Here is a 24,465-nt window from a genome sequence, read left to right on the forward strand (position 1 = left end):
TTACTACAGCTGAAAAAAAAAAAAGAAAACCACAACATCTTTGAATAGTTTGTCTTTATTATTAGACTTTTGGTGTTGTAAACACTGAAAACTGCAGCAGAGAGCAAATGAAAGAAGCAGCTCTGTTTATCCTTTTGCATGAGTTAGTGCATAGATTTAAATGTTTAGGAAAAAAATCAAGCAAACATTTTAGCATAAGCTGCTTTCTCTTTCTCCTTTTGGGCTTTTATCTTCTGCTTGATTTTGAGTGTTTCCGTCTGGATAGCTGATTAAAAAGAAAAATCATGACAGTTACAGTAATCACTTACATTAGGTCTCCTAATAGTTTAAGACCAGGTCACAATGCTGGAGCGAACTTATGTTATTTCATTTAATAAAACTGCATTCAACCTTGGATTAGGTCAGATAGTAGCAGCAAAAAGCCTTGTCCCTGACCCTGTGTTATCTGGTAAGGTCACTACGTAGAGGAGTGTATAGCAAGCACAGTATTGGTGCCGACACAGAATTTATGAGCTAAAAATCTCACCCACTTTGATCAGGAAACTAAGCTAGTAAGAGCCCTGGGAGATAGGGACACGGTTCAAGAGGAATGCTGTTGACCTACATAAGCAGGTGTTCCAGTGCAACAGAAGCATCACTTGCTGTATAAAACCAGGTTTTCCACCTCAGTGGGCTTTGTGCTCAATACATCAGTGTTTAAGAAGCCAGCATTTTAGGCATCACGCTGGTATAAATTCTTACTAAATACTACCCTGCATACTTTGTTAAATTCTTAACAGATTTTATGACGAAACAGTTTTATTTTACCTTTGTCTTCAGGGGCTATTTCATGAGCCTTTTTAAGATCAGCCTTAAATAAAAGAGAAATATAAATTAATGGTCTGATGAAATTTTTAGATTTAAGGAAAAAAAAAAAAAAGGTGATCATTACCAATGCCTGATCGAGATCTTTTATTCCCTGCCATCCTTGGGCCCGTCTGTAGAGAGCTTTAGTATTTGCAGGATCTATTTTAAGAGCCTGTAAATTTAATAAAATTGTCACATTAACATTTCTTATACTTCACAGCCTCCCATCTCCACAAATGGCAAAATTCACACCAGCAGACAATCTTCCCAGTTGGTTTGAGGGTAAACTGTCAAAACATTAACTGTATAAAAAGGAATGCTGTAATGCAGCACACTGAATATCTAGCTAAGCGGCTTCAATACCACTGCACCAAAAGTGGTCTTTTGTGAAGGATGAGCACACAGGAGGCTAAAATGGAACAGCTGTGTGTGTGTATATATAGCTAGCTGTCAAGGCTGAGGAGTTGCTGCAGTTCAAATTATCCTAACCTTGAGTCTCACCGTACAACTCTATATTGCAGCTCCTTCCTTCACACCAAAAAAACCTCAAATGGCATCATAAATAAAACACAGATTTCCTGTAAAGCTTTTTTTCACCATAGGCTAGAAAGACACATGCAGGCAATCCATTTCATCATGCTTCAGGAACCTTGCCAAGTTCCAGTCATTACGCCTTTTTTGAGATTAATGTTTTCGATAATGTTTATGTGCCAGCTCTAATATGACAATATCAAAATAGGAAATACAGTGCCTGGGCAAAGAGATTGTTCCACTATTTGATTACTTCGATTATTTTTTCAAAATACCTCACTTAATTTGGCTAGCTAGCAGTTACCTTGCCTGTGAAAATCACATTCTTCCTGCAGTTAGTTCTACAGTGTTTTAAAGAATATAGTTGCTCAGTGATTAGAGGGAATGTCTTCACAGAAATGTGTCACTTTATTAATTTAATTTATTCACTTTAAATCATTAATATGGATTATAAACATTAGACAACATATCCTTATTTTTTAAATCACTTCAGTATTGGCTGTTAATACAAAGGAAGTGTTACTCCAGGCACTCCCCCTGATCAGTCTGCTATAAAGCCTTCAGCCCCTCTCTCCTGTGTCAAGAATTAGGGGTCTGTGTTGAATACACATAGGTAGCATTCTTTGGTTTTACCTCGACCATTGTGCTTACAACTATTTCAAGGCAAGGTTTGTTTGAACAGGCTCAGCTGCTCATAATTCCTTATTTACACCAACAAATGCATGTTTTACAGGTAGTTAATTTAAATTCCTATGGGCCTTAAGAAATCATAAAAGTGTATAGTTTCTCACTAACATACCTAGAACTTTAGTAGCTAATTTTAGGAAACTGGTGCTCTGATTAAAACATCGATACATTGTGAGACATAAGCTAAATCCCTTTCAGAAGTCTATTACAACTATGGAGTTGTCTATATCCAAAATTATTTAATCTCAAAAATAAAGGAAGTGTGATTGTCTTCCCACAATGGCAAGTATTATGATTAATAATTTCTATCTGTAACACTTAAATGTTGTTTCAATTTTTACCATTTTCTCAGTGACAGGTATCACATTACACAGTTCTCTTCTTTTTTTTTCTTTCCTCATTCCTCATTTGTCCATTGTGAATATAGGTTCATGAAAGTTTTCCATGTGGTAACACCATCAGCAGGTTAGAAAGCAAGCCAGCTCTCTAATGAGCTCTCACACACAGATTAGCTGAGACTCCTGCTTTTAGCATGAAGCGCTAGGAGATGCTGCTCAGGATCCTCTGCTAACACATAAGAGCGTTCTTTCCTCTGTTTCCTTCAAAACTTCAGAGTTTTACTAAATTATTTAAAGTTTCCTTAAATTTACTAAGTTCTCACTATATCCTTTTTTTTTTCAATTCTAGTGGTTTTCCATATTTATATTACCTTCTTTCTTTTTTCCTATTCACTGGTTTCTTTTCACCACTAAGCCTACCTGAAAGGTTAGTTATTTAGTTAGAAAAGTCACTTTCATGAATAAAATATGACACCATCAAATCTAAAAGCAAGTAGAACATTTTGCTTATAGTAGTCTTCCAGAGAAAAGTACTCCCCTTTCAATGAAGACAGTTTAACTCTTTGTTCTGCAAACCAAACTGACAATGACAGTAAGAAACAGCCCTCTTTCCTTTGTTTAATGATTCATTTCAATTTCAAAATCTTTTAAAAAGCCACATACTGGAAAGCTAGTAATAACTTCACAATGAGCTTCTACTTTGTTTACTTTCAAATAGTAAGCTTGTCAGAAGACTCCTTAAAAAAGCTTTGCAGTTTCAGTCTCCCTTTTCTATTTAGGCCAAATGTTAATCAAGATGCTAAATATTAAATTTACCTCTGAACAGCTCTCAATGGCTCCCTGCCAATCTGACAGTTTTAGTTTACAAGCGCCAATGTTTAAAACACAGGTCAAAGCAACAGTCTTCAACTTTGGTTTGTCTGCCTCCTCTGCCACTGCTTCAGAAGCTTCTACATACCTGCAGAAAAACAGATTCACATAGAACGTGTATTAGTGTTGCAACTTTCAACTTCCTTGTCTATCTTTGCACAGATATTGTGCAAACTGGCCTATCCAAACTACTATTTCTAAAGCAGCTTCAATTCCACTATTACAAATGTTTATTAAACTAAATAAATAAAACCCACCCTGATGAAAAAGATCAACTCACTGGTGAATGTTTTCCTGTAATTCCTAGTCCTCCATGCTGCTAGCATGTACTAGCAGCATTTTCTTAGACAAATGTACTATTCTAGACAGCAGGAAACCATTAGAATTTATTTCAGTAAGTTTATTCTCAAAAACCACGTTGCTCATCAGAGCCAAAAAATCAACACCACTGCTGCACCTTCCACATTCATGGAAAGCTTCATCTCCAGTTCCCTCAGTAATATTTTAATTAGCTTAGGCATTTATGGTTCAAATCTGAAGGTAACTCTACTTTGTACAGGAATATGGTTTTATGAGCATTAGTAACAGCACCTTCTTCCCACTGTTTTCCTTTATGACTTTTTTCCTGAACTTCAAAACTGATACTTGTTCAAGATTAAGCCACAGCAGTTACTGCATTTCTGTTTCAAAAGCAAACTGACAGGCAAACTGTATCTCATTAATTTACAATGTACTACAGCTGTCTGGTTTTTATTTCAAGTGGCAAAGGTCTGTTGTGGATACAAAAGTCTCAACTCTTTAATGGCCTACTTAATAGAACTTCAGTGGCTTTTATTTAAAAAAATAAAAATCATGTGCTTGCATACATTCACATTTTAAGCACGCCATGATTGATGCAGCCTTTGCAGATCAATGCCTGTGTAAGTTCAATTTTTGCATGCTCTGTCTTTTGAGTGTTACATGGTTTGTATATAACTTTGGATCACAGAAATAAGCAATACTTAAAAAGTGAATTAGAAGTAGTTCCAGTGATTTTTCCACTTGCTGGGCATTATGCAAAAGATGAGAAACAGAAGAGAGAGAAAAGAGTAAAAAAAAGTAAGGAGAGATGGAACACAAATCTGTATTATGTTCAAAACAAACAAAACACAAATATAATATTTATAAATCACACCAAAACATGAAAGGCTGCAACCATTCTGGTAACAAAATTAGAGCTTCCAAGTCGAAGAAATTAGTAAGATGAGTATCAAGGGAGACAACAGGAAGTAAAGGGGTTTTTTACAAAAAAGGTTTAAATTCATACATACAAACTATTAAAAAAAAGGCTAAGAAGCAATAAAGCAAGAAAAAGAACAGGAGGCTACAATGGTTACTATTGGTAAAAAGAGAAAGCCATGGTGTGCTAGGTGAATTGTACATGTGCCATTGGAGACACCCTTACCAGGTGTCTATTCTATTCCTATCAGTTCTGGCAAAGTGCCAGCTAAAGTACACCATTACTACATGAAGTATTAGATTTTAAGATACAATAACAGAGTGTCCACAAAAGTATGGCCTGTAAAGAAGAGCTGGAATGATCAGATTTGTTTAGTCTAGAAAAGTTACTATGCTTTCTACAAGGAAAAATAAGCACCAAAGAGGCTCAAATTGAAAGAGCCTTCACTGGGTGTGCTTAAAAGTGAGCAAGACAACTAATTATAAGGGATGGCATAATTATACCTGGTATTTACCTAAGTATGGGGGGAGAAAATAGACAGATACAACACAAAGATCCTTAAAGATCCATTCCAGCCTTCTTTATATATGATTTCCAAAAGGTTTGCACAGAAATCCTATTTGCTTCAAGGTTTGTGACGGTCTATGATGGGCTTTTTGAGGGCAGTGGGAGACACTGCATCTTGGGTTAATATCTGCAATTAAGGGATTCATTTTATGCTTCAGAAAGACATAATTTATTTGAAACCCAGTCACTTAAAAACTCCGCTGAAGCACTACATATGCCTGAATTTTTTCCTTTCATTATCATTATATTAGTTGACCAATGATCATTAAGAAGGCAGGGATAAAGGTCAGTTTATTTTTAAGAGATGTTCATATACTGAAAGCAAAAAGCTTGGAAAGAAGAAAGGAGCAGTATGGAAATAAAAGCAGAAAGACCATGATTTTGAAAGGAAGTCTGAATTATACATGGAGTCAGGATGATGGTATGGAGCCTCAGAATAAAAATAGTAATGAATGGATAAGAGTCACATTTGTCTTTTGAACTTACCAATTTCCTAAACTTACTGCTCTTTAGAAATCAGAGAAAAAGTATCTCCCTCCTTTGCTATCCATTAACTACTCTGTATACTATTGTTCTTTTCTTCCCAGTTATGCACCACCACAGCAAGAGTGTTAAAAAAGGACTATTTAGTCAGTTAGAAACAATACTTCTGCCTATAGCTCTTACATAGCAATCAGTAGAAGACCTACGTAAGTAGCCAAAAATCAACCAGATGTTTTCCAGATTCAGAAGGCTCTTTATTTAAAAAAGAGAAGAGCAATGCAACAGGCACTTTTTAAATGCACAAATCATTGCTTGATAGCAGTATTAATTTGGGTTACAGGAACTATCTGATTGAGTGATGATGATAGCCTTACCGTAAACTTTTACTATATTTTTTAGCTGCCATTGCCCAATTTTGCGATTTGAAGAAAGTATTTCCTATATTCTTTGTGTCTTCTGCTATGGCCACAATCTTGTCAACCTAATAAAATAGATGGGAAATATACAGTATGAATGTATTTATAAAAGAAGTCTTGAAGTAACTAATCCTTAACAGTAGGATCCCACATCCATCTTCCTTCAACAATTATAAAACCTTAGAATAGAAATACTCCAATTTTAGAAAAATACTAGCTTCAAACCACTTCTATAATATTATCTACTTTATGAAACACAAATGTCTCAAAGATTAAATTCCTAGTGGGTTTTCTACAGTATGAAAGGTGAGAATATACCAGAGACAACATAGCAGTTCAGCTCTTTCCCCTAAATGCTGTTACCCACATATTCATTATTTAAAGAAAAGAAGATATGTTAACAATCAAAGTATTCAACCAACATTGCCTGTTCCTGAGAAAATATTATCTTCTGCTTCTCAAAATGGTATCAGTCACATGAAATCTGCACCCTCTTAAACTAGGACTCATATCAACACAATTTTCCTTCTCCCTAAACACTTAAAATAACCGTGGAGGGAGAAAAAGAACAACTGCTTGTCTTTATCAAATCCATCATTTCTATTTCCAGACTCATATACACTTCTGTGAAGTTACTTTTCCAGTGCCAATAAACAGTCTGTAATTACTGCTGCCTGTAACACAGTTGTCTTAAGCTCTGTCAAATGTATATATTGCCATTTGTAATACTATCAGTTTACACTTCTACCCTACTAGAAATAATGACCTTGAAAAAAAACTGATCACAGAGTGAGACCAATGTCACCATGGTTTCTGTAGCTGCTTTATATGAACAAGTTTAAAGTTAAAGAACGCAGACACCTGCCAATTTCAGTTCTGCACCACATCAAATGCTATCCAAAAACACTTCCACAAGCTGAAATGCTTCTCAACAGCCAGATACAAGGAGTTCCTGTTTTCTAACTGTAATGAGATTTTACTATTCTATTTTGTAATTCTGTATTTACAATCTGCACATGCAGCTCCCTTTTTTCCTCTCTCACAAATCACTGTTTGACTTACACAGTTTGTCTAGTTCGCTTTCATGATAAGAGTAAAAACCTGCAGATGAGCTGTTTTCACCAGTCTGCTCCCTAAATTCCAACCACAGACTTTCCTTCAGTTTGAACAATTTGAAAAGCAAAAAACTACTGGGAATTGAGAATGACTAGCTCTGATGCAGTAAAAATCTTTTTTCTAGGAAAAATTTCTAGGAAGTGAGGCAAAGTCTGTTTAAAGATGGTTATTTAAAACATTGCACAGGAAAAGTGTTTAGGTACAACATTAAATTAGTCATCTGCAGGATGGAGTTCTAGTAATTGCAATTTGACACTACAGCACAAACAAAAGTAAAAAGAAACCAAGAATAGAAAAAAAAAGTGTGACAATTGTAAGTAATTGAGGTTTTAGTTATGGGGGGAAAAATCGGCTGCAATTAGCACTGAAAAAAAGAGATAACAATCCCCTCCACAGCATTCTCTTTCCTAAAATACAATGTTACTGTTTAATCAGGACCTTAATCCATCCTTAAGGAAAAAAGCTTAATGAACATCATCAGAGACACCATGTAACTACCTACAAGTCTTGCTTTCTGTAAAATACCTAAGAAGAAAAATACTTACATCTTTCAAGTCTATATCTGAATCTTCAGGAAAATCTGGATGAGCATCTCCAGATCCATCTTGGGGAACAATTCCCCAGTCATCTCCTTGCTTTAGCTCTCCACAATCGGCGATGACACACAACTGAAAAAATAAAGTGTAAATAGCAGTACTGCTTATTAAGACAATTTAAAAAAAAAAAAAAAGCCATAACTTCTGAGTGCTCTCTGAAATTTTTGAAATTCAGTAAAAAGGCTTTTTCATCTGTTGTTTGGGTGCATTTGTCTCAGAAGCCCATCATATCATTAGCCTATCCTCATCAAAAGGCTTTTATCACACTAAGTGTTGTGCTCAGAGGAGCAGCATTCCAAGAACACCATACCCACGCTTCATAGAGAGGCTGGAAGAGGAACTGGCAACAAGCTGAGCTGCAGCAAAAACACAAGACATGGAAGTTCTACTACATTAGAGACGATGGTTCTTTCTTCAACTGCCAAGTCTTTTAAAGTTACAGAAGTATTAATTTTTCAAACACCCACAAACTGACATGACCTACATACTGATTGCTTTTTCAGAAACACGACTTCTGACACAAAATTTATAAGAAGGTAGGGTTGTGAATTCCACCTTTTAATTTCATCACCCATCCTACACTTCTAGCAAAGGCTTCCACCCTCCCAGCTGTGTTGAACAATAAACTGTTTGTGCAGGGGAAATTTACAGTGTAAGAACAAAAGCCTCTTAACAAGAACAGTAAAATGGAGATTAACACTGTTAGCAGAAACAGCTGTCTAACATTTAATACTTTTAAACATTACACCAAGCATTTAAAAGAAATGAATACGCATCATACAATGGAATAATAAACATCATCCCTCAGTGCTTTGGATTTTGTTTACCTTAGCAGGATTTTCTCCTTTTACTTCAACGTTTTCGAGTATTTTAACTACACCCATTCCTTTGATCACTTGGCCAAATACCACATGTTTCCCATCCAGGTGAGAAGTAGGCACCGTTGTAATAAAGAACTGAGAGCCATTAGTACCAGGTCCTGCATTTGCCATGCTCAGCAGACCTGGTTTATCATGCTGCATTGGGGAAAAAAAAATCACAGTCAACATATATGAAAGATCTGTTAGAAAACCATGCATAAGATTCTGTAAGGCTGTTCATATATATAGCAAGGACAGCCATAGCAACAACTTGGTAACCCAGACAGTTACATACAGTTAGCAACTAATTTTACCTATCAGACTGAAGAGGGCAAATACTCAGTCTTTATTTGCCCCCCACCAATCTAGCAAGCACAGCCACACGTGATTTGATGCTGTAACACCTGTCCACTGCTTCTACACGGGGCCCCCTGCCCAGCTGTGGGGTTTAGACATCACCTCAGACACATGAAATTCCTCACTGGATTATTCAAAACTACTGGTCTCAAAAAACAAAGCTAAACAACACTTAAACTAGTTTTAATGTTACACTGTCAAGATGGCTAAGTACTGTTAATTTTATAAGGGCTACTTACACAAACTATATTGCAAAACAGTAGAGTTTAGAGGACTGTGGTCTTTGTTATTTACAGGGTAGCATTTTGTTGGGGTTTTTTTAATATTCTTCACTTTCCTGGAGACAGAGTTTTTAATCTGTTGGGATTTTTAACCATCTAATTATTTTGGCTCATGCTGCCAGGCCACAAACTAAAAAAGATTATTAAACAGCCCAATATGAGATGATACTGTTTATCTTGTTTCCCACAAGTACTTTTTCCTTTTTGGAAATAAGAATTATTTTGTTCCATCTCACAGATTATTTCATTTTCACTTGTACTGCAAAAAATGTACTTTTCATATGTGTTGTGATACCTCGTTTAACTGGCATGATACAGCCATTAAGATTTTATTCTCTCCAAGTTGATCTGGTTACTAAGTGCAAGGAATTCTGTTTAATGTAAGTCAGTATGTCATACCAAGGCATTGGTACATGTCTAAAGTGTGCATGCTTTGGTATTCCTACGAAAGTTGATACTGTGGGGAGGAGGGGAGTGGAAAGAAAAAGTATGACAGCACAGAGGGCATGGAAACAGAAACTGCTGTGAGGCACACCTCAAAGCTCGGTGGGAGGCTGACTAGTTTGAGACAACAGTCTGAGACAGCTGTATTTAAGCACCTGGTTTGTCCCTGTATTCTCAACTGGTTTGAAGAACCTGTTGAAAATTGTTTTCCCATATAGTGTTTGGACTTCGACAGTGGCAGAGAGAACTCCATGCCTAAGCTCTTCATCTGGTCATAAGGCACAGTGAGTCTGAATCTTTTAATCACAATTTAGCTTAGGAACTCTGGGAAAAGATTGTACAGCTGAGAGCTAGATTGGCACCTAGCCAACAGAAATCCACTGGAATCCTGACTTTGTCTGTTCTAACCTTGAAACTCACCCTGAGAGTCACAGATTGCAAACAACAGAAAGAAGCCTGTATTCCACAGCAAGAGAAGGCATCTGGTAGGAACGGAGCGTTACAGGAATGCGGCCTCCAAAAGAAGTATCTGACATTTTGCATTGTACTTGCTGGCAAACAAGTTAAAGAACTGTTCCCCCACAGAAGAGTTTTGCAAATACCATTTGAGGCTGGTCACTGATTCACTGCCCAAGACCTGTAAACCTTACCTTTCCCTCTCCCCTCCCACCCCCCTACAATTACAGCTAATGCTAGACAGCAATGGTTTGTAAACAAAAAGCCAAGTAACAGTAAGTTCTGGCATTGCCTTACACCTTCAGGTTTAACTTTTGTCTGTAAAGATCGGGGGACAAGTTGGAAGGTTACAGACAGGAATCTGTAGGTAGCTTCGGTCTTCACACTTACCGCAATCCCACTTCATTTGGGACCAACTCTCAACATTAGTTCCGTGATGAGCCTCTCTATTTGTAAACAAAACTGTTGTCACTCATGCATTTTCTTGCCATGAGTGTTTTGAAAAACACTGCAGAGAGAGTGTCTTTCCCATGACTGTTTCTGCTATCATTCTGTAAGTTCATTAAGCAAGCAAAAAAGTCAGGACAAAATCAGATTCTCTGACAGATTCAAGGTTTGCAAAACTATGCCATGGTAACTATGCTTGGTAAGTTGGGTGTTCCACAACAGGAGATCCATCAGCTGGAGAAGTGACACCAAAAAAAGCCTAGTGGGATTGACCTGAGATGTGTAAGGGGACGACTGACAAAAGTCTTGCAGTTTACTGCAATTTACAACAAACCATGCAAAGAAGACAAGAATAAACTGCTCCAGTGTCCTCGAAGCATCAACAAAACAACTCCCTGTTGTCCGAGACAGCAGGTAGAGAACACTTTGCAGGACTGCTAGATTAAGTGCAAGATCCAGTGGATTTCTATGTAGTAGAGGCATTTTAACTCCCACTAAAATCCTAACAATACTTGGCAAACAGATAACAGGAATCAAACTCCCAGACTCTGTATAAGATCCTCATGAGTTCCTAAACTCATCTCTGGCACTTTGACAACATTTGTTATAGCTGAGCAGTCAGAGAAGTACAGAAATGGGGATCATTTGCATCATGTTCATAATTACCTCCACATCTCAAAGCACAACCAAAAAAGTAATGATGACAGTCTGCTTCTCAGGGAGCTAGAGATCCTGTGACAAGGACCAATCCAAAAGAGTAACTTTTCAAAGCAGTGCTATGGGCACCACTTTAGCAAGTGTCAAGAGTTCAGAAAACACCTCTCACAACTGTAATTATCTTTATGATGAATACTGGAGACACATTTCCAACTATGGCTCAAAATCTAAGTCCTATAAGTCCTCTGAGGAGTGGCTGAGGGAGCTGGGGTTGTTTAGCCTGGAGAAAAGGCGATTCAGGGGTGACCTTATCACTCTCTACAACTACCTGAAAGCAAGGTGGGCGCTGGTCTCTTCTCCCAGGCAACCAGTGGCAGGACAAGAGAAAATAGCCTCAAGATGCACCAGGGGAGGTTCAGGTCAGGAGGAGTTTCTTCACAGAAAGGGTTGTGAAACATGGGAATGGACTGCCCAGGGAAGTGATGGAGTCACTATCCCTAGAGGCATTCAAGAAACGACTAGTTGTGACATTATCATCTAGTTGACAAGATGGTGTTCGGTCAGGGGTTGAACTCCATAATCTCAAAGGTGTTTTCCAACTTAACTGATTCTGTGGTTCTGTGAACTTGATAAAGGATTTTGATGTCTGATTAAAGGATTGCCATATTTTCTTTTCCTAAAATACTGTTTGGAGGCAGGCACAATTGCAATTAAGGCTTTGCTTTAACCCCTGTTACGTTTTTCAGTCAGTGTTGTTGAGGAGTCTCTCATATGCTATCACACATAACATGATATGAAAACAGCTAAAGCGAATGCTGAGAATTGTTACTCCTACAGCAGCAGGTGTCCTGGCTGTTGTAAGGGGTACTTGCAGAACATGTTATTTTTGTTTTTTCCAAGTAGTACTCCCACCCAGGTTCAAACCACAATTACTGATAGTTCAAGCACAGGGGGCTTTTTCCAGTCACACAGCCCTTTATGTACAGCTGAGACGACAGATGAACCCTCAGAACAATTATTATTGTTGCCACTTTTCTCCAGAATACCTGACTGCTAGCCAAAAAATATAAGTCACGGTGTACAGGTAATACTTAAATTTGGAGATCTTCAAATGCTGTATAAATTGTAGGCTTAAGGTACACAGATATGCTGACAGGAACACTTGTGTGTGTAAAGCAAACACACATGCAGTCTCCCTGGTGTCACCAGATGTTGATTTTGTAGATGAAGATTTAGAATCATGTGCAGAACTCTTGCAGCACAGCTCCCTCCTCTCTTCCTGCAGTGGGGCTGACAAAACTGCTTCTGGGACACACTAATGGTTGCTTTGAAACAGTGGTAAGTAATGGGAGAGGCAGGAATTTCTGACATGAAACCCAGTATCTTTGAATGTTCAGGTTTGGATGTTCATGTTTGGTGTTCAAGATGGAAATGTTTAAGGTCAGATGGGGCTTTGAGCAACCTGGTCTAAAAAAAGGTGTCCCTGCCTATGGCAGGGGGGTTGGAACCAGATGATCTTTAAGGTCCCTTCCAACCCAAACCATTCTGTGATTCTGTGATCTCTTTAAATGAAGTCCTCAAATCCAGGCCTTTCAAAAGCTTGCTTTGTTCACAGGACATTTTCCCAACGTTTTGGTTGAATAAAAGCTATATATAAACTTTTACTTCCCGTATCATTGAAAATAACGACAGTAATGAAAACGCTTTTTGTTAAATTTTCCTTTAGATTAATTCTGCAATCTACCATGGATTTCCCACTTCTTAAGAAAAGTATTTCTCACATCTAATCTTATGAATATTATTAGTGTATGAAAAAAGCATAAAATCCAATTTATGCTAAGATATTGTAGATGCTTCAGAGTAACAAAATTTGCCACTCTTTTAAAATAATATCCTTACTTAAAGGAGAACTATTGTTTAAAATTAATTTCTGATGGTGCAATTAAGAAGAAAAATAAAACTACAGTTCTTTGTTTTAACAAGGCTGACCTCTTTTTGTATGTATACCTACATGTATTTGTTCTACATTCATGAATGATCAACTAATTCGGGGCTGTTTTGCTGCATTCTTTCCATTGCTTAAAAATACACTTAATTTGGACTAAAAAGCACTAATTCTGACCTTGAAGAAAAATAAAACTTCACCAACTGAATACAATAATATTTTCAATAGAGTACCTTATAATGAAAGTTTTCATCTTCAAATTTTTCACCATATATACTTTCTCCACCTGTGCCATTTTGGTTTGAGAAATCTCCACCCTGGACCATAAACTGCTTAATAACTGTAAAATAAAATAAATATAAAATGTATCACCAAGGCAGGGAAGGCACGAAGAGAAACAATTCAGAGATGAAGAGCAATCCTTGTCACTAGCACCTAAAAAAGCCCAAAACCCACCTTTTATTTATTTATCAAGTGTCCACTAAGTACTCCTTCAATTTTGTGGATATCACTTGATATTTCAACCTTTACCTGAAATTCATTTCAACCTGTTTACAACTCAGAGTAAACTAGTTTTACTACTAATAATTTATTGGTAAATTTATAATTTACTATTGTCAATGCAGGGTAAGAACATCTAGCCATTAGGAGGATCAAAAAGTCAAAAACTTTCAGTCAAGTTATTTCTTAAACAAGTCCTTGAAATATTATTTAACACTATTTCAAATACTCACGGTAGATAACTTGTTACCGATAGGAAAACAGAGGGCTTCATAGAACTTACTTCTGTGGAAAGGACATCCTTTATAATGGAGAGGTTTTCCAGTGGTAGGCCCTGTTCCTTTTTCTCCTGTACATAACGCACGGAAATTTTCAGCAGTTTTAGGTACAATGTCAGCAAATAATTCAAAGACAATGCGTCCAACTGAAATGACAAAGAGAGAATGAGACATATTTTTTTAAGTCTTGTCCTTGGCATGGTGATGTGTTGAGCATTATATGTCAAAAGAAATTAATGTTTCTAACTTTATCATTTTATTTACATGACTATTAAATTTCCACTTGGGGGGCTGCTCCATGGCAATTGCTGGCAGTTATACTGGGCTTTCAGCAAGGTTATTACCAACAATGGATTCCATTCTGTCAAAAATAATGTAGGGGGAATAGAGACAGATTCCACCAAAAACTAATGAAAATGCTGAATGCATTTTCTGCCAAAAAAATGTGCATGGAAAATCACATACAGATATATCAAAGCCAAATCATGTATTTTAATATGCACACTTATTTTATGTCTAATTTAACATATACATGTAGCTTGTTCAATCAAAAGTAGATGAAATATAAGAAAGACTGTTTTGTGTAGACCTTTATTTGAACAAAAAGCTTATGCCAAACACATACACCAACCCTACTCCTCATTCTCTTAAACCTGAATTTTACTAAGACACAGTAATAAACATTAATTCCAAAAACATGCCACGTTTTAACCGAAGGACATGAAACCTGAGCAGGTAACAGATCCTGTAATAGTCAATAAATGGATTCTGTGCAAAATTCTCATCCCTTCACAAACTGGCTTCCCAGGGAAGCTACTTCTCACTCCCAGCAGCTGCTATTAGTTGATGCTCCTGTTTTCTCATCAGTCTCACAGTCAATTAATTAACATAACTTCACTCTACCGGAAGCTAAATGTAAATACATTAATTCTAATTAATACAGGAACGAAAACAAATTAGACAATTGAAAGTCAATAAAAGGCAAATCATCCAAGAGACTTTCTTCTATTCCTTTGAATAGCAGAATGAACAAATGAGAAGCAATATCCCAACAAAATTTAGTCAGCCTCAATCCCGTGCATATTTTGAAAAGCTACACTTCCAAGTATTTCCTCAGCTTCCATGTTTTTGACCGTTTGCCCAGATTTCCGAATGACCTCTGGTAGCACTGGCGATGCCAAGAGTACCAGGGCTGCCGTACTGCCCTGAGCTTTCAGTCCCGCAGACTCCACTGCCCACCCAGCAGCCAGGTACGACTCGCCACGCCGCGGCAGGTCCCAGGGCCTGGAGCCCGGAATGGAACGGGCGGCCCTGGCCCACGGGCAGCACGTGGAAAAGGCGCGCAGGACCGGCCGCCCACGTGGGCAGCACTGGGAGCCATGGATGGGCAGGGACAGGCGGGCAGGGCTGCCATGGGAACGCGCGGCAGGGGTCACTCATGGCGCTGTGTGTGCACCGGCACCCCGGCATCACCCACGACACCTTCCCCGGCCGTGAGGAGAGGGCGCCAGTGCTGACATGTTGCCTCTCTCCAGACTCTGGAGCCGCAGCGGGAGCGCGCAGGGCCCCGCGGGGAGGCCTGTTCGCGGTGGGGCCGCCCTCCTCCTCCTCTTTCTCCTCCTCCCCGCTGCCGGGCTGTGCGCTCGCAGCCCGCGGCAGCAGCTCCCAGTCCGTCCCGGCGGTCTCCCCCCAAGGAGAACATTCCGGTCGGGGCCGGGCACGATCCCCGCCGCTCCCGCCGCCCGGCCCGGGCCCCGCGCGGTCCGCACGGCACACCCCGGCCCGACCCCTGCCCGGCCCCGGCCGTCTCGCCCGGGCGCCGTCCCGCCCCCTCCCCACCTCGCTCGCCCCCGATGTCCACATCGAAGAAGGCGCGGGGGTTGCTGGCCTTGCTGGGCCGGGCGGCAGGGGACGGGTGCGCCATCCCGCAGCTGCCCGCTGGTGCGATGGCTCCGCCCGCTCGGCCGCCCGCGATCCCTCCCGGCCTCCCGCGGGTCGCGGCCGCTCCCGCTCCTCCCACCGCCGGGAGCGGGCGGGGACGGCGGCGTGTCTCCCGGGAGCCGGAGTCCTGCAGATGGGCTGCAGGACACGGTTGCTGCTGCGTCCGCGAAGGAAAAACGTGTCTTTCTCGAGGTCATACACACACACATACGGAAGGCCTGAAAAGGCGAGTAAGGAGAGGAGGTTTAGATTTTGCCTGGATTTATGTTTTGCAGGGTCTATGAAAAGCTGTGACCCATGGAAAGAATGGGCAAATTGTCAAAAGTGACTACTGCAACATAAATGTTTAGAAACACTGAGTAACTCCAGTCTTTCTAAGGTCTGAAAACAAAATATATTTCTTCCCAAAGTAGGAATATCATGATAGCTGCTTCAAAGCAAACAATCTCTTTCAGGCACTTGTGTTGGCCAAGGAGTGTGAATACCATCAACACACTTGGGGCTCCTCAAGGTGTAGGATTCCCAAAGAGGTGAATGGTCAACATGGCCACATCCTGTGCTCACTGGCATCATAGAGAAAAGGCACATATTGAGGTAAAAGTAGAAGGGGCAGAAGACTGCTGGGGTTTGACTCCTGCAAACTTATAGTCCTTCTGGGAATGCTGATCATCAAAATGAGCCTCTTTATTTCTTGGACTCCTCCAATCCATCCCAGAAACCTCTACATTCATTCTTTGATTCACTATATCTTCCAAAGGCTCTCTCTTCTAATTCATGTCAACTTTATATGTTTGGACTTGAGCTTCATCAAGGTGGTTTTCATCTCTCTCATAGTATGTTCTCAATATTAGGTGTGTCAGAGGGCAGGTGTTATTCCCAGATTCAAATAATAGATAAAGTAGCATTGATATTAATAACTTCAGTCCATATATTGCATCATGATCATTCCCACAGCCTCACTACAGATGTTGGACAGGAGAGGTGATCAGCATCAGTTGCTTGTTGCATGTTGCATCTGGGAACCCTTAACAGAAGGAAAAGCCGTCTGCTACCATCTGGGAACATTTAGTGAGAAATCAGTGAAACCACACTAAGGCATTTCTCTCTCTGAGCCAGGTCATGCAGCTGTGTCAGGGATTTCGCATGCTCCTCAGTGTCAAAGGCCACCAAAGCTTTAAGTCATCTGTAATTTACTAGGCTTTTGGCCACAGTCACTGGCTGAGATATTTTTATCATTACGCTTAGCATAGGAGCGATGCTGTAGGAGAAGGGATCTCACACCAGCAATGTGCGCTTGCAGCCAGGAAGGCCAACCATATCCTGGACTATGTTAAAAGCAGCATGGCCAGCAGGTTGAGAGATTCTGCCATCATGAGATCTCACCAGGAGTACTGCATCCAGCTCTGGGGTCCCCAGCACAGGAAGGACATCGACCTGTTGGAGCAAGCCCAGAGGAGAGACACCAAGATGATTAGATGGATGGAGGGATGATTACACAACTTCTTCTATGAGGAATAGCTGAGAGAGCTGGGGTTGTTCAGCCTGGAGAAGAGAAGGCTTTCAGGGAGAACTTACTGCTGCCTTTCAGCACTTGAAAAGGGCCTATAAGAAAGACAGGGACAAACTTTTTAGCAGGGCCTGTTCTGATAGGACAAGAGGTAATGGTTTTAAACTGATGGAGGTCAATTTAGGTTAGATAAAATGAAGAAGGTTATTACAATGAGGATAGTGAAACACTGGAACAGATTGCCGAGAGAGGTAGCAGATGCCTCATCCCTGGAACCATCTCAGGCCAGGTTGGACTGGGGTCTGCACTACCTGATCTAGTTGAAGATGTCCTTGCTTATTGCAGGGGGGTTGGATTAGAAGACCTTTAAAAGCCCATTCCAACCAATATATTCTATGATCTCAGTGAGTCAGTTGCTAGCCAAATGAGTACAGTCTAGAAGAGATTTCTTTAGCAGACATCAGAGTAAAGTGTGTGGTGTTGGTGTGTGTCCCCCGCAAGAGCTGTTGGCAGCTTCCTCTCAGGAAGAAGCAGTGATTCATTCTTCCAGGAGCAGACTTACGCAGTCTCTGCAGTTTTTTTTACTGGCCAAGTTGGAATAGTCTAGATTCTAGATGAGTGATTCTTACACTAGTCACTCAGAAGTCCCTATGTGCAAGATACTTTAGAGGTACAAAGAAAGAGGCCATCTCTGTGCTAATTTGGAGATGTGAGCTGAACAAGAGAGAAATCAAACTGTTTTCTCTGTGTCAGTAGGAGATTCTAGAAAATATGTGAGCTGAATTAATATCTCCCAAACACCGCAGTAGCATAATTAGTTTCATATTAATTTATAGTCATTGACAGATTGTAACAAACAAGCATAGTGTGACTTCTGTCAAGAATTTACTGTGATTTCATGTTCAGATTTATATATTGTTATACACTGAATTGATATACAAATAATCTATTTCAAAGTCAGACTTACTTTATAAGGTCCTCTAAAAAGTGTTTTCAAGCACTAAAATCACCCCTGTGATCCTCTAATGCTTTATGATCTTATAATTTAGGAATATTTCCTATCACCAAAATATCTCTTATCTTTTGACACGTCCAGTAGTTTATATAGTAAATATCTGTAAAACAGTACATTGAAAATACACACTATAACTGAATTGTCTGTTAAATTTTCAATTCAGATATTTATTTTTCTGCACATACAGCTTTGGCTACCCAGCAAAAGTAATATGAGTATTATCAACAGATAAACGTGCTGGGAGTGCTAAAATCTTGAAGGAAATGGGTTCAAATACAGGTCTCCCCTCCACCAAGTACTTCCTACTTGCTGCAGTATGACATTCCAGCCTAATGAAACTCAAAGATCAGCCTGTTATCAAATCTTTGTTTTCACCTCTCCTTTCCTCCCTGACTAAAGAAGCTATCGTTGTTAAATGCATAAAAATGCATATATCATTCTAAAACTGTTACTCTGATGGAATATACTGTAAGCAAATTTAGTTCATAATCATTCTAGCCAGGCAAATAGCATTCGCGAAAGAATAAACTGCAAAATATTTATAGTTGTTTATAGTTGTTGCAGATTGTATTAGATGGGCAAATGTATACACATTTGCTAGAATTTTTTCTTTTTGTTTAATTTTCTTGCACTTTTTTTTCACCTTTAAATCTGTATTTGACACCATGAAGAAAATAGAGACTTAAAGATGTTAATTCCACCAGAAAGTGAGTGCTTTGGCTCAGTTCAGCACTGCCTTGTCTAAGGATATTACAAGCCATTTTGGTTTGTACAGGAGAAATCATATGTTTATGGGGTTTTCAGTGGACTGAATTGCAGCTTCAGAATATGGTGCAGTGGAGTACTGATGGGATCCATCTGACAAGCGACTGAAACACATATGTCATCAGCTTTTCAGAACAGCTATCAAGAAGCTTCCAACGTGCAATTTCTTGGTTACATTCTTGGTAAGGATTCTTTCACTGCTTTCTGTGAAATAGAGCAGCCACTCTTGCTGTGTGACACACAGAGTGCATCATGTGCTGTTCCCATGTGACCTGGCACGTCAAGCATGTCACCTTCATGAGAGACACACGAGACAGGAAAAATAAATCTGTTTTCTCATCGTCAGGTTTATTGTTCCCCATCTTCACCAAGTCTTTTTCTACATAAAACTGAATAAAGAGGCCCCAGATTAAACCCATACTGAGCAGTAATTGACTCTGTGCTGATTCCTGTAAGCTGAATTAAACCACAATGTTGAACAATGAAAGAACCATATGTTCCTCTATCAGAATGTTTTAAAAAGAAAATTATCCACACAGAGGCTGACATAATATGACAAATCAAAAGGAAAGTCACTAACTTTCAGATATGCTGATCCCTGAAGAAATGGTTAAGAACTAAGCAAGAATAAGCAGACTTTTTGGCTCTATATTTTAGCTCTGCTTAGAACATGTTTTAGAGGCAAATATCCAGAGTAGCATTAGGACCTCAGGATGTGAGGAGGGATGGTAGAGAGTGCCTGTGATTTCTGATAACAGTAGAAGCCATGCCTTGCAAGAAGACGCCCAAAGTGTTAGCTAACAGCTGGTCATTGCTGCCACAGTGCTAATGCAGGATGTTGGTTTTGTTGCTAAATTCCCGCCCTCAGTATTGATACAAATGTATGTCCTGATATTACTGCAATTTCATGTAAATGTATAATGCTGTTTATCATAGTTACCACCAAAAGGTATTGAAATATCAATTATGATGACTGCATTTTTTATTATGTAGAAAGCATTTTTGGTCTGCATCTAATGTGGGTAGGATGGAGTCCAAGGTGAACTATGTCTGCATGGATTTAAAGACAAGAGTGCAACCAGCAACTAGTAAGGCCCATGGCAGATTTCACCATTGAAAATCTGGGACTTGAGGTTTTCCAGCTAGACTTTGAGTGGAGTCCTAGGCAGGAGACTTAGAAAAGCAATCTATCAATGCTAATGACTTTTCTGAGAAAAGGAACCAAACCAGGTTCTAAACAAGTATTTGAACATTCACAGGTGTGTACATCTTTAAGCTCTTCTGGAGGAAGAAGTACTTTTGCTTTAGGAAATTTAGCAAGCTGCATAAGTACAGCAGTGATTTCAAAGGACTGTAAATACCTATTACCTTCACACAATCCAATTCTTGCCATATTACTTGATATTTATATTGTGTTGATTAAAAGAAGACATTCTTTATCTGGCCTTTCTCTTTTTTTTTAACACCAAAGGCTATTGAAAATTACATGTTTCATTACATACATCAATAATTCCCAGTAACTTTGAAACAATTATATTAATATATTCCCTTCAAACTGTCTTTTGTTTTCAACTGACTGTATATCTATGTAAAAAGACAGTTAAACTGCTTATCTGTGTTACAGCAGCACCTTCGTGGTACTGTTCAGGGGCTGAGGAAAGTTGCTGCAGCAACAGTGCAAATTATGTAACGCTTCAATGAAGGATGAGTAACGCTGGTTTGTAGGGGGCTGCAATCCCAAGCTTTCCTTTTCTGTCAGTTTCTGTTTCTGCTTGTGAAGTGGGATACATTTTACAATAGGTTTTAAAATTCTCTGTGGAGAGTAATGTAGACTTACTGTACTCCACTAATATGGAGAGAGAATAACTCTAGACGTTTCTTGATACCACATTTTACTTGGCATGTTTGAATTGACATTAGAAACTGGATTTTATTTATTTTACAGAATCCAAACTGTTGCTGATGCATTACAGAGTGTAGCAAGACTCATCTGTGTTCACATAATTTAAACAGCATGCACCACCACACTAAACAGTAAATCATTAACAAACACCTTGGATTAACAAACTTTTTGTTAAATCTTTGGAGTTTACCTGCATTGGTCTCTGATTTCTTTTTCTGGTACCTCCAAAGCCTAGTTCTGACAACAAAGGTTTAGGAGCATTTTGGACTTGTGCATTCAGGACTGAACAGGGTAAAAGAGAAGTAGCTGTAAAGGAACTCATCATTTCATCCAGGTCTAAGTGACAGAGAAGCAAAATGTGACTTAAGAGACTTGGCTTTTAACCCTGCCTATCCTGGCTGTAAAACCTAGTTCCTACATTCTCAGGAGAGAATCTTTAGAGAGATTTATGCCCTGTGAAACACAGAAATGCTTTTCCAAGCATTCAGCTATTCCAGGATTTGAATGATCATTTTTATGTACTGGCAGTTTCCTAACAAAGCCTCATCTGTTTCTGCATTGAGAATCTGTCTCATTTTCTGACTGAAGTTTGAACAATTAAATTGTCTTTTTCTGCACACAAAGAGTCTGACCCTCAGGCAGAAAATTACCGATAAGTTTTTGATTTTTATATGCCATTTTTATTTCCTGTATTTCCTAGAAGAGTGAGGCCTGGAGACATACCATATTGCTGTAAATGGTCTTTGCTTGGCAGGTGGCATGGCTTTTTTCTTTATATCTGTGCATATTTTGCACTCTTGGGTTAGTGCAAAATCACTCTGCATCAGCCAATGTGTGCAGAGCATTTACGCTGCCATTTTTTAAGTCAGTATCCCAGTTGTCCTCACTGACTTTGTCATGCTTCACATTTTGGAGTAGCATATGGGCATACAAAGTGCATCATTTTCAGAAGAAACTGAACCAGCTGTTTTCAGAAATGCGTTCAGTATGCTCCAATCACTGACATTCATTGTGCTCACAGGACTAGATTGCAACCAGTCCAAAATAAAAGCCTATAAAATGTTTGCGGTGTGGACATAGGGCTCTCTAAGACAACTGGTTTAATCTAGGGTTCTGCCCCTGTTGGTCAGCACTCCTTGCTAATGCAGATGGACCATAGAGTGGCAGCCATAGTTTGCAACTTTTAAGATTCTCAGGACTGTCATTTGAGAAATGCAGTCCAATGATTATTTCTGGAGCTGGATGCCTAGATTCTCATTTGCAATGATTGCTATGTCAGCCGTGATGTCTTTCATCTTGTCCAGCCACACTCTGCTATTCACAAGGACCCTTTCCTTTGTGGTGTCATTGCCATACCCTTACTTTTCTGTCCTTTGGCTTTGGTTGAGTGGGTTGGCCCTGATGACAGGAGGCATTTGGTGATAATGGTGGAAGTAAAGAGTCAAAGGAAGTAATAACATCCAAGCTGAAAGATTTACATTGGGTATTCAGTCTCACAGATGAAGTGGTTAAGAGCCCTTCTGAGAATGAACCTCCAGACAGGATCAGTTGAGCATTACATGATTCAGTCTGGTGTTATCAAGGGCACAGGGGATCATATTCTCAGGCCAGTAGAGAATAATCAATCTCTTGATTTTTAAGAGAAATCAGCTTCTCAAGACACTGAAAGGCTGACTCCACCACCTCTTCTGCCACCACTGGATGTTGAGTTTGCAGTCTGTTGTAAAGATCCATTAAAACTATGGTATTTAAACCATTCTCCATGTCTCATCTCCCAGTTGTCTGAAAAGAGCAGGAAGCTATTGTGATTCTGCTTTTCTTGCGGTTTTTTTTGGTTGGTTGTTTTTTTTGTTTGTGGTGATTTTTTTGGTTTTTGGTTTGGTTTGGTTTGGTTGTGGGGTGTTTTCTTTGCTTGGTTGGTTGGTTTTTGTTGCACCACACTGTGCAGTGACTTGGTTAAAAAGGAGCATTTGAAGTCGTTTTCTCTCAGTGGGTGCATCATGGAGTCATGCTGCTACTGGGCAAAACCACACAACCCTTTCCCCCAGATTAATCAAACAAACAAACATAAAGTTCCAAATGACACCCAAATGCTGTAGCATTATCTAATTATTTGTGAATGAAACAGATCACTCATTTCACAGAAATTAGTGAAAATGGGCACCATCCCAGCAGATGCCCTTCTTCTAATGTTCTCACTTGCCTGGTCAAAGACTAAAGTTCAGGTTCTCTGAGGGAATCCCAGTACTTCTACAATTATATGCCAGGGATCTCTCAATTACAGACATAAGGACTAGAAAAAAATCAGATGAAGACTTTCCTGCACTGGTGACAGATTGGTGCACAGAGCAAAATGAGGGATGTGAGCTTCCGAAAACCAAATGGATATTTTTTGGGCTGTGGGTTTGTCTGGCATGAGGAGGATGGGAGGCCACTGAGGCACTGCATTCTGCTGTCAGCCCAAACAGGCGAACAGCCCCCTCTGATGCAGGCAGTGCACTTTGCTTCAGTGCACAAACATATTGCTGTAAACCACAACCCCCTGTTTTACATGTGTGTACATATACAGGGAATGTATATGTCCACGTGTACATATGCAAACACAGATCTATATAGAGAGAAGTGTATTGTAAAATATACACTATCAGTGTGTGGATGTGGATGAAAAACTCAACATGAGTCAGTAGTGTGAGCTCACAGCCCAGAAAGCCAACCATGTCCTGGGCTGCACGAGAAGCAGTGTGGCCAGCAGGTCAAAGGAGGTGATTCTGTTCCGCTACTCTGCTCTTGTGAGACCCCACCAGCTATGGTGTCCCCAGCATGAGAAGGACATGGGACTGTTGGAGCAAGTCCAGAGGAGGGCTACAAGGTTGATGAGAAAACTGGAGCACCTCCTCTACCAAGACAGGCTGAGAAAGTTGGGGCTGTTCAGTCTGGAGATGGATGTTTGGAGACCTCATAGCAACCTTCCAGTGTTTGAAAAGGGCCTACAGGGAAGTTGGAAATGGACTCTTTTTCAGGAACTGTAGTGACAGGACAAGGAGTAATGGGTACAAATTGAAAGAGGGGAAATTTAGGTTACACTTTAGGAAGAAATTTTTTATTGTGAGGGTGGCCAGGTTGGATAAGGCCTTGAGCAACCTGCTCTAGAGGGAGGTGTCCCTGTCCATAGCGGCGGGGTTGGGACTAGATGATCTTTAAGATCCATTTCAACCCAAGCCGTTTTGCGGTCCCACAGCTCTGTGTACATGGGCATGCTTCCCACCGTGGGTGTGTCATCATCATCATCATCATCATCATGGCTAGGCTTCGCGAACGAAGATTTGGAAAGGCTCTATCCACATTTGCTACAGGCACGCTGGTGGCTTATGAGGCCAATACGTGACAGACATATCCGATTGCAAAAGGCGTAACGGAAAGATTCCTTAGATGGTATATT

General features: G+C 39.7%; 1 protein-coding gene across 1 annotated transcript; it reads right to left on the reverse strand.

The window, feature by feature from the left end:
• Nucleotides 1–35: 35 nt before the first annotated feature.
• On the reverse strand, nucleotides 36–15,868 carry PPID (peptidylprolyl isomerase D). Its single transcript, XM_017805811.1, has 10 exons — nucleotides 15,735–15,868; nucleotides 13,901–14,041; nucleotides 13,350–13,456; nucleotides 8,497–8,685; nucleotides 7,619–7,741; nucleotides 5,916–6,022; nucleotides 3,219–3,360; nucleotides 932–1,018; nucleotides 808–850; nucleotides 36–265 (listed from the first exon to the last, which is right to left on the reverse strand). Exons 1-10 carry the CDS (start codon nucleotides 15,817–15,819, stop codon nucleotides 177–179), a joined length of 1,113 nt encoding a protein of 370 aa, XP_017661300.1. The 5' UTR covers nucleotides 15,820–15,868; the 3' UTR covers nucleotides 36–176.
• Nucleotides 15,869–24,465: the final 8,597 nt, after the last annotated feature.

This window comes from Lepidothrix coronata, unplaced genomic scaffold, assembly GCF_001604755.1.
Source record: "Lepidothrix coronata isolate B3197 unplaced genomic scaffold, Lepidothrix_coronata-1.0 Scaffold13, whole genome shotgun sequence".
Lineage (NCBI taxonomy): Eukaryota > Metazoa > Chordata > Aves > Passeriformes > Pipridae > Lepidothrix > Lepidothrix coronata.